General features: G+C 40.3%; 1 protein-coding gene across 3 annotated transcripts in view; it reads left to right on the forward strand.

Annotated features, from left to right (window-relative positions):
* Nucleotides 1-9,240, forward strand: part of dhx36 (DEAH (Asp-Glu-Ala-His) box polypeptide 36) — a 33,024-nt gene extending 23,784 nt beyond the window's left edge. For all 3 annotated transcript variants that reach the window (XM_015056985.1, XM_015056982.1, XM_015056984.1), the window contains 5 exons: nucleotides 867-966; nucleotides 1,225-1,315; nucleotides 5,014-5,134; nucleotides 8,399-8,551; nucleotides 8,658-9,240. In XM_015056985.1, coding sequence (XP_014912471.1) covers nucleotides 867-966; nucleotides 1,225-1,315; nucleotides 5,014-5,134; nucleotides 8,399-8,551; nucleotides 8,658-8,897 — 705 coding nt within the window. In that variant the 3' untranslated portion in view covers nucleotides 8,898-9,240. The remainder of the gene's footprint in view (nucleotides 1-866; nucleotides 967-1,224; nucleotides 1,316-5,013; nucleotides 5,135-8,398; nucleotides 8,552-8,657) is intronic.
* The last annotated feature ends 2,067 nt before the right edge of the window (nucleotides 9,241-11,307 follow it).

An 11,307-nucleotide genomic window follows, 5' to 3' on the forward strand; every position in this document is an offset into this window, starting at 1 on the left:
TTGAGTGCAGAATTGATCAGTTCAGGTGTAAAGTTTGAACTTTGAGATGATTAAAAAGTCCAGACTTATTAAAATAAACAAAACAAATTAATTCAATAAGTAATTAACCGTTTAGTTTAGCACTGATGGGAAGCGCAGAAGGAGATGCAAACTTGTTCATGATTAGCAGCTAAGTGTTAGCCAGTTTCAGAGCTTAGAAAAAAGTTTACGTCTTGTATATGGTAATTTGATTTTCTGATGTGCCCTCGGCAAGAGCAAGATGCTGGTGTAAGGAAATGGAAAAAAAAAAAAAAAAAAGTTATGTTTTGAAACCAGTGAACTTTTTACTTCTTATTAATCCTCCAGTTTAATATCATTTCAATGAGTTTTCTCTGGCTCCCACATGTTTCTTTCCAATATTCTGACCTGCTTGTATAAAAAAATAACATAAAATATTGGATGAGCGCGCACATATACACATATTGTTCTTTTTATCTTTAAGTTTACATGTAATTCTGTGGCCACATGAAGCCAAAGGTTTCCTTGCTGTCTTGGCCTACAAAGCTGATTTCGGCTCCATGACTCACATATTTCTTCTTTTTCTCACTTGCAAAATATTCAAAACATTCTAGATGGCGTGGGAGCTAAATGACTGCCACTCACCACACTTATAAATGCAACCTTGTTTAAAAATGACAGTATCCAAGCTGCATTTGGCGTGACTGCCAATCAGCCGGCTGCAGGCTGGCTGTCAAAGCAGATATCCTGGGTAAAATCATGCTGCTACTCTGTAAACTTCAGAAAACAAAAAGGCGTTTAACACTCTGCACATGAAGCGTGTAAACTACAAACTTGCACTCCAGTAATGTGTCCTTTTCATTGTTTAGATGCTGCACAACATGAAAGGTCAGTTTGCTGAACATCTCTTGAGTGCTGGCTTTGTCAGCAGCCGGGATCCCAAAGACGCTAAATCCAACATCAACTCGGGTAACTACAGGAGTTTTCTTTTATCGTTCAGATTATTTTACTCTCAAAATGTTGGGGATTATTCGGCTTTTGTGTCAACACATTATCTGAGATGAAGCAATCACCATTGAATGATTCCACCTAAATGCCATCGTTTTCCATGGATTTCACCTGAAAGCCAAACATCCCCAACTATTAATGAGCAGTGTATGTTTTCAACCAGAGAACCCTTCAATGGAGCCGTGTGTAATTAAATATGACGGTCTTACATTTCCTCAGACAATGAGAAGTTGATCAAGGCAGTGATTGTTGCTGGGCTGTACCCTAAGGTGGCCATGATCCGACCCTCTTACAACAAAAAGAGACCTGGGTGAGTCTGTCAGTCCGAGAAAGCTCACAGTTGAGAAGTAAATTATCCATTGTGTCCTTTGTTTTTGTTTTTTTTTTTTGTTTGTTTTTTTCCTCTCCCTGAAAGACAAATGGTGCCAGCGCTACAGTCACTCATCAGACTTCTAGAAGGAGTTTTGGAAGGGTACTGTGACAGTCGCAGCTGTGCGGCAACCGTGTTTCAAAAATTGTCAGAAAAAAAAAAAAAAAAAAAAAAAAAACAAAGGCACTTTTGCAGCTCAAGATCAATGCACTCATCATGGAGGTGCCCCGAGGCAGCTGTCATATGTGGCAGCTTTGACCTGTGTGCCAAAGATAAATGGCTTTGGGAATGGCAGTTTTATTTATATATCACATTTCATTACATATCAACTCAGATTACAAGCAGTGTGCGATACCGTGCTGTAAAAGGAGTTTAACCCCTTACATGTCTCTTCTGTTTTTGCCTTGCTGAATGTCAGACAAGAGTGAATACAGAATACAGTTTTCAAATAATCAATCAGTTTATTTTTCTCTGTAAAAAAATAAATAAATGAATTGTTTTCCCCTTGGGGACGACTGCTGTCATTGATAGTTTCCAGCAGCTGGCAACGACTCCTTTACATCGTTCTAGAGAAATGTTATTCCAGTCTTCTGCACAACTGTCTGAATCCAACATCTTTATATGAGATTTGAGCATGAACAGTTTGTTGAACGTTATGCCTCCGCATCTTTTTGGATTTTCGTCCAGACTTTGACCAAGCCACTCAAAAATATTCTTTCTGTCTCTTTTTTTAAGACAGCCGCACGTTTCTACCTGCGGGGTTATTCTGCTAAGGATCAGAGTTTACGTCTCTCAGATCCCGAAGCAGACAAGTCGATCAAACTGCCACCACCACATTTGACGTTCGACGTTGTACACCAGATGTTTCCCGGCGCACATCTTCCAAAAAAAGTTCACAACGTTTTGCCTTTAAGATGTTTCAGCCTACTTCGTGTAGTCGGACAGGTCCTAACAAAGTGAGGGTTATCAGTAAACAGGCCCTTGAGTGTGTCTTTTAAAATTCAGGTTTGACTAATTAGCATTTATTAATGACCTTTTCACATAGGGCCAACTTGACATAGTTCGTTTTTTTTTCCTTATTTTTAGATTAAGTCCTCATTTGAGGACACATTTGTGTATTTACGCTGATTATGTTTGAGCTAAAACATGTACGTACGTCAGCAAAACAAAAGCTAAAGAAATCTGTAAGGGGGTGATAGTTTTCCACAGCACAGTTTATTTAAACGATATCTGTCGTAATCAAGGGATCACACTTCTGTTTTAGCGCTTAGCGACACCTTCATGAATGCCATGAATTTCCACCGAGTCCTTTTCGTTTGCATGTGAAGCTAGCCGGTCGTGAGATAAAAGGATTTAATTGCTTGTGTAGGGGCTCTTTCCTTTGTTACCAAATCAATCTGCAGTTAGTTCTCTGCTGTGCAGCAGTCGGTTTTGTTTTGTTGCCACACACACACACACGCACACACACATTTGGAACAGGATGTCACTTTAAACTTGGACATGATTATCAGACTTTCTGCTTTCTTTTGTTCTTCTGTTCTCTAGCAGACATGAAAGGAAGCATTCTGAGAATAACAAGCTAAATGCATGCGATTGGAATCCAGTTTTTTTTTCTTCCAACAAATTTGATCTTGTCGGTTTTCGTACCACTGAGAACAGAATATGTGCAGACAGACGATTGGCCTTGAATGTGAGGCGTAAGACGTAATATTTCCTACTTTTCGAAAGGAAAAGTGTTTCTGAGCGATAGACTTTATATGAAAGTCAGAGCCGCCTTAACCTTGGATTTGAATTCTGTGAATGGTGTGTTGAAGTGTGATTTTACCACTTTACCATGGCAGGGTTTTTCTGTTGGACATAAGATCCAGTGAATAGAAGTGGTCAAAATGAGCGTGTCGTTACGTAACCCGTCACAAACACCTTTCGGCCGTAAAGCCGCGGTCAAAGGTCAAAGAATACCTTGTATTCTTTGAGATATTATCAGCTGTCCTGCAGTTGATTTGTCCGTCACTTTGGATGAAGACGGACGTTTTGGCGACACGACGCGAGTTAAAGACGACGCCACGGCGAACGCGCCAGCAATTCGGCACATTCCCGCTGCGTCGAAGCAAAGTCGATCCGAACAGTTTCACACAGCGTCATGTGAACGCTGTTTTGTATAAGCCTTCGCATTACCTTCACTTTGTTACATTTGGGTTGCATTTGTATTCAACCCTGTTGGCATTGACACAGCTAATGCGGTTTATTAGATGTATTGGCAAATAATTACTTTTGGAAGTCATCCGGAAAATGAGGCGTTTGGCCTTTTGATGTGGATGAGAAATGCAATGTGTGGTGGAAAACTTCAAATCTCATGGCATTTGAGAAAAGAAAATAATGCCCAAGAAGAAAACTATACAAATAAATCATTTTAAGTAGCAAAAATCCTCAGGTTGTAATGTTGTTAGGTTTAGAAATTTCACACAAAGTGACATTCATACACACCAAAAAAAAAAAAAAAAAGGTCACAAGAAGCAAATCTATCCTGTAACTTCACCTCATATTCCAGCCCCAGGAAACAGCTTCTGCTATGAAAGATGAAAGCATAAATATAACTTTCTGGTCACAAAGAGCTGAGAAATAATTAGAGAATGTTTGTGATGTTTCATCAAAAGATCCCTTGGCCCAACTTTTGAATGCGAAGCCCGATTTTTGTATTAATTTTTTTTCATGCCTTGGGATTGTGCTGCTGCCAATGTGGCCCTGGGAACATATTACTTGTAGAGGAAAAATGGATTCAATTAAATCAGAAAAATTCTCAAATGAACTCCGGACTTTCTGCTATGGAGGGGAGTCTCAATAGGAACAAGCCCAAGGTTTTCATATGACCCTCGTATTCCTCTGACTAAAGAGGGTTCTTTTTTTTTTCTTCTTCAATTATTTTATTCCTTTTATTAAAAGCAGGGTTGTGTTGAGTATTTATAAGTAAGAACTGCAAAAATTGTCGCAGTTTATAGAATCACAGAGATTCTCATTGGGGCTTTAGAGCAACAACTTTCGCTCTCTGAGGACGTTAAACGCCCAACGAACTCCCTACTCTGAGAGATTAACTCCATCCATCCAATCAGTGCTGAGATTTCTGAATTTGCTGAAGCTCACCCTGAACAGCCTCTGTAGGAAAACTATTTGGCTTTTTTACCCAGGAAGGCTAGCCTGACCTTTGACGACCCACATCCAGGGGTCTCAACCCGCTTCGGTCTGCGAATGAGTCAGACTGAGTCGGATTCACAGATCACGTTCAATGATGGTTGTTCTTCCTCTATTTTGAAACTTGCCCTTGATTCTGAGCCAGATATTCTTTAGTGACTCGCATGGAGCCCCAGTGCTGCTGCTTTGGGCTTAAGGCAACCTTTGAAAACCTTCTGTACATTTATGAACCGTACAGCAAGGCGTATTTTACCAACTTGAGATTAAAGACGCTGAATCGGATAACTGAATGTTCACAATTTCTGTAAAACTGTATATGTTTCTTTCATTAGTAATGCTTTGGGAGGGTCAGTGATGTTTAAATTTAGCAGCACCGGTTGTTTTTGCTTGTTGAAGTAGAATCCACCAAGTACGTCAAGATGAGCTTTGCTGTTTCGTCTCGTCCACCTCAGGGTCAAGGTGTACACCCAGACCGACGGAAAAGTGTGTATCCATCCCAAATCTGTCAATGCTGAAGAGAGGGAATTCAACTACACATGGCTCATTTACCACCTGAAGATGAGAACCAGCAGCGTAAGTAAACGGACGTTTTGTTTTGTAACAGAGGTAGAACAAACTGTGTGTGTGAGAGCGAAGAGCGTCGTTTGCTGACATCTTGAGGAAATTCTGATCTGCAAAATTTAGTTTAACGGTTGTGAGAGCGTGAAGACATACTAACCAATCTTCTGGAGCATCAGAGATTATTTTCCTCTCCTCGCCTGTACAGCATCATCAGAACGTATTTTGTCTTCCTACAGTCTTTTTTTTTTTTTTTTTCCTTTTCTGTCACTCTTCAATATTTCACATCATCAAACAAATTGATCATTTTCAGGACCTTCTTGAAAATGAGATCTAGATCTCGATGGAGTTTTACCTGGTTAAATAAAGGAAATAAAAACAATTTGAATTTACAGCAAAGATAACCTCTGTAAATGGAAAAAAAAAATCCAAATGAGCCAAAACATTATTTAATTTCTGAAGGTCAAACAGACTGTATTCAAACCATCCTTACTTTATTAAAAACAAACAAACAAAAAAAAAAAAAACGTCACCTGTTTCACCTAACACCTGGCTGTGGGACCTTTGCCTGCAAAAACCAACAATTTGCAATGACTGGCAGTAAGTCTTTTACTTCACCATGTAGAAACTTTAGTCTTTATTCACTTCACCTCCTGTGCGGCGTTTTTGTTTTGTTTTTTTTCCCCAAAAATATCTTGCCGTTTGAGCGCATCGCTGGCGGAAAATCTCCACCTGTGAAACCCCCGGCGTGAACAACAACAACAACAACAACAACCGCCGCTAAAAACACAAGCCTGTATTGTTCGTGTCTTCTTCTGCACATTTCTGCTCGTGTGTGAAAACGGCTTTTGGGATTCTGCCTGGCCTCTTCTGGAGACCACCTGTGAGAGGATTTGGAAGCACCAGTGGCCAAAGGTTGGCGGCGGTGCCTCGCCGGCTTTGCACTTAATGAATATTTGATTAAAAACGCCACCTTTCAACTCCCTCTCAAAGGCTGTTGGGCTTCAAAGCTTCCAGGCACAATGCAAGAAGCGGTCAGAGGGGCGAAGCGGTCAATGCCGATTCCTGACCGCAACACTCAAAAGCGTCATCCTTTATTTTTTCTTTTTTTTAAATAAAGTAATAAAGCCGTCCTCAGACTCTTGTTTTCTTCATCTATCTGTCTTTGTTGGTCCTGCCCGAGAGCCGCTGCTCTGCAGGAAATAAAACCAGGTTTCATAGAGAAATTGCTCCGATTGCATCCTGGACCTTCGTCATCTCTGTGTCGACGAAGAAAACGTGTTGGGCTGTAATTTACCTTTGTGTGTGTCTCATTTAAATCTTTTCCTTTTGTTTAGTTTTTTTTTTTTTTTCCCTCTCGCTCAATGCCGCGCTGCTGCGTTCGCAGAGTGAAGTATTCAGACAGCGTGAGATTTCCAAGGTTATTTTCTCGCTAAGAGAGAAGGAGGCAGACGAGTGGAGAAGCAGAAAAGAGGGGGGAACCGAGGAAAATATGCGATGACGTTAAACTTGATCTCCTCTGACGCACTTGTCCCCGGTGATCCATTACATCACAGACTTATAGGGTGAATGTCGGTGTGCCGGCTCTCTCTGCTCATTTCCTTTCCACTGACTCGACCCTTAATTTTCAGCTTGTTTTATACCGCCGGAATATAAATAGGTTTCGTTTTGACCTTTTTGTCTTTTTAATTTATCGTCAGAAAGTTTGTGTTTTTAAAAGGACACTGTAGGGTTTTCTTTTTTTTTATTTTTTTTTTTATCTTGAGTGCAGTGAATGTGCTTCACGTTGTTTGTTGGGCAATACACAGCACAGGTCAGAGGTCAACATGAACCTATAACATTATTTTTGTTTTTTTTGTTGTTTCTTTTGCTGGACGGAATGATAAGGCAGCAAACAATATGACTGGAAAACAAGACTAAGATTGAAACTGAACATAAACATGAACCAACACAGGGATAAAATGTCCTTGAGCGAATTTGCTTTCTGAAAACATCGTGAGTCCCTAGCATTGTTCTGACTGGAATTTTGGCTCTTTTTTTTTTTCTTGTTCAAGAATACGCAAACTTATTGAGTTAAAATAATAGTAGGATTTTTTGTGATGAATTGATTGTTGAAAAAGTGTCAACTAATCTAGTAATGAATCGTTAACTGGAGAATAAAGACTCAAAAAAAAGGACGTTTGCTGAAGTACGACATATTCAGAGCAGTAATTTAGCAAAAACTGTTCAAATTTTTTTACTTTTTGCCATCTAAGATAAAAAAAACCATCTTTGTTTGTAAATATGTTATACCCAGAACTCCTTAAGTGGTATAGTTTTAGCTTCAACATGATCTAGTATACACTAAAGGAATGCTGTGTTACAGCATATTTGGCAATGAAATGTTTCTTTTCTTTTTCTAAAAAAAAGGAATTGAATCATTTGCATCTTTTATTGCGTTTCTAATATTGTATAAAAAGGCTTAAGCAGTAAAATAAAAAATCAGCAGTTTGCCAATTATTTTTTTTTAATCCAATTAACCGGCGGAACAAATGACAGAATAATCAATTACATACTAAAATAATTGCTAGTTGCAGCCCTAACTAACTTGAGTTTCTTTCCATGGTTTCGACTTTGTGCAGAGAAAACCACATTACATCTAAACTTATTTTTAAGGCACTGAATGTTCTGCTATCAGTGGCCTTGATGAGAATATGTGAAATTCTGACTAACAGCTTTGTAAAATAAAGATGTGCTAATTGGCAGACATTGTGATTATTTTGATTTCAGTCAGAATCAATACATTAGTACTTTGCAGTGACTTTATGAAACGATCAGTTATTTCTGTTCTGTTATCATTCTTCTGAAATAAGATTTTGTTTCGATTTTAGTTGTTTTATGTTTAAAAGCCATGTTTTTTTTTGTTATTTAGGTAAAAAAAAAAAAAAAAGGAGTATTACACTCAGCTTTCAGGGTTTTCAGTCCTTCATTTCGTGCCTGGCAGAGCGAGCTGCTTTACATGAGCAGCTGTTGGCCGAGGATGTGAAATGAATAGAAAGAGTGTAACACATTAGGGAGATTCACAGATGGGGCAGGATGACATTTCTCCTCACACCAGAGGCACCGAAACACATTTCAAACTGGCACAGCCTCTCTCTTCACTAATGGGACACTTTCAGCCCACACCGCGGCGCAGCTGTCGGCCTCAGCAGCGACGCCGCTCCCCGTCACCGAAACATATTAATCTGCTTCAACGATGCCGTAATTGCACGTATGCGCCATGTCGCCGTCTCCCTTCAGATCTTCCTGTACGACTGCACCGAGGTGTCGCCGTTCTCGCTGCTGTTCTTCGGGGGAGACATCACCATCCAGAAAGACGAGGGCCAGGAGACCGTCGCGGTCGACCGCTGGATCGTCTTCAGGTCCCCGGCGCGCATCGCTCATCTCGTTAAGGTGATCCAAGCCGACGCCAGATGCTGGTTTTATCCCGACGTGTCGTTTGTTTTACCTTTTTTGTTTTTCTTCTTTTTCTAATCACTCTCCGTTTTGTGTCCTGCAGAGTTTGAAGAGGGAGCTGGATTCGCTGCTGCAAGACAAAATCAGCAACCCGGCTCCTGTGGATTGGGAGAACCGCCAGTCCAAAGACTGCGCCGTCATCACGGCCATCATAGACCTCATCACTACTGAGGAAAGGCCTGCAGGCAGCAGCAAGGACGACGGCAAGACGTGGGCGTCTGCTCCCAGCGGAAGGCACTCTTACTTCGACGATGACGATGACAATGACGACGATGATGATTGAAAGTGGCCGGGCGTTTGGCTGGCGATGAAGAGAGGAGGCTTTCGCGATGACTGACTGCACATTCAGACATGAGTTTGTTGGAATATTTATGATAGACAGCTGGCCTCCTTGATGCTTCTGCTTGGTTTTAAACTTTTCTGCTCCCTAGATGCTGAAGGCCAAACACGGAAGGCTTAGAGTGCTGAAAAAATGAAAATGAATTGTGGTTCTCTTTCGCGTTTTAAGATTATTCAAGGACCAACCTGTCTGTATGCATCCTTTTTTTGTTTAGTTTGTACATTTTATGTTTGGGAAAGTTTCACCTTTCTTTCACATTATGCAATAAAGAAGCTACTTAAAATCACTCTGTGCGACGTCTGCCACCTTTTCAGTTAAATGCCTAGAGAGAGGGTGTTTTCACACATGGTAGTCTGGTACAGTGAGTTCGATTAGCGACCAGAATGACATTTGTTCCATATTCAGCTGGTACGGTTCGCTCTCTGACCGCACTGTGTCAAAGGATCCAAGCCCTGTGAAAAACCTGTTCACCCTGTGGTGGCGCTGTGCAGGAACCGTTGTAGGAAACGACACGAAAGCCTCTGAAGAAGACATAAACTCAAGTTCTTTTCTTGCAAACTGTAAACAAAACTGGAGTAATGTCAGATTTAAAGTTGAAGGATTTCTCGTCTGTCATTTGTAAAAGTAATTGTCTCCTGCTAGAAATAAGCCAGCACGCTTGTTTTGGTCTTATTTACCCAGAATACCCTCTGCTGCTTGCTTTTGGAGCGGTCTCCGGCCCGCTTGGCTTTCACATATGCATTCGAACTGCGCCAGAGTTCACTTCAACCGAACCAACACACGGGTCCTGAAATACTGTTGAACGTTTACTGATACCATCCACTTTTATCTCTACAGCTTAGGTTTTTAACATTTTTTTGTCCAGAATTGGATTAACAGCAGGAATGCAAATGTTGCAGCCCATTTCTTCAGTACCACTGTGTGTACTTTCTTTTGAAGCACAGACTCCAGTTGCGGGCCACATCTTGTGAATCTCTCTCAAACTCTTGGCCTGAGCTTTGCTGTCCTCTTTATTCCAGCTGCTCCTTTTCTTACCTCAGTTTATCCTTCCACTCTATGTTCCATTAATATGCTTGCATACGGCATTTTGAACTGCCAGGTTCCTTGTCTCACACACCGTGGTGTTGAAACTGAACTGGAGAGTCAAGGGTGAGGATGTCTACTAGACAGGACAGGCTGTACTTTGAGGAATCTTAGCTCTTTCAGTGTTTGCAGCAAGATACTGCGCAAGTCTGTTGTGAAGGGTGTAATTTCTCCGAATAGACACTAGGTGGTGAAAGAGTTCCTTCCTCTGGACAAAAAAGTGTCCTTCTGAAATTTTTTTTTTTTTTTTTACTTGCATGTATAATTATGTAGCATTTCTGGATCTCACCCCACCTCATGCAGACACTTGATTAAGAGAGATCCATCACACTTGATCAACAAATTTATTTCAAAATGTATTCACTGACAAAAAGATGTAAAAGTGATCTGACACCATCTATTATCATCAGCAATAAGCATGTACGTATAAATATATATAAATGTGTGGATTTAAAATGCTTCCTAACTCTGTCGACATTAATGTGGTGGTGTTGTTAGAGAGACCAACCTGTAGAGCACTAAACATGAGTAAACACAGTCCAGCATCAGACAACATTCGACTGTTGATTTGAAACGGGTTTATTGTGTGGTGTTCAAGCTGTGCCTGTACTAAATCTCGCACTACCAAGGCAGCCAGAGGTTTCACGTGCCGCACAAGGTACGCCGTTTTCCCCACTTACACACCTGCTGCGCAAAATATGTTAAAATATATATGTATTTTTTAAGGTTTTGTATTTCTCTATTTAAAATGTTGAACTACGGCAATAAATGTAATTTCCAATAAATGATAAAGATTCATGTGTAACGTTTGCAAGAGCATCTGACCGAACATCAGTTCTTTGATGACATGGTGACGGCAAAACAAAACTGCAAAAGCTTCAGTCTGTCGATATGCAGAATGAAATGATCACTTGGAAAACGACGTGGAGAGCAATTACACTTTTATTAAGAGACTAATTAAAATGGCTTTTTCTTTTCTTCCGATATAAATCTGTATTTAAGAAAACACAAATGTTACTGTACATATTTACACATGCAAATCTGTTGCTTTTTTTTTTTTGCTTTTTTTGAAAATAGTTACAAAAGGAGGAATTTGTTGAAGCAAAAGAAGTTCATGCATTAATTTCTGCTTTTTTCTTTTTTTTTTTCCTGAGTGCAAACGTAAAGCCACACAAGAGGTGTGTGTCCATATGGAGGGATGGAGAGGGGTTTATTCTGTACAACAAAACCTCAGCTTGTGGTCAAACATCACTGTTAAGTCCAGAGCTGT

Source organism: Poecilia latipinna, unplaced genomic scaffold, assembly GCF_001443285.1.
Source record: "Poecilia latipinna isolate Pla-1442-1.1 unplaced genomic scaffold, P_latipinna-1.0 Scaffold1425, whole genome shotgun sequence".
Lineage (NCBI taxonomy): Eukaryota > Metazoa > Chordata > Actinopteri > Cyprinodontiformes > Poeciliidae > Poecilia > Poecilia latipinna.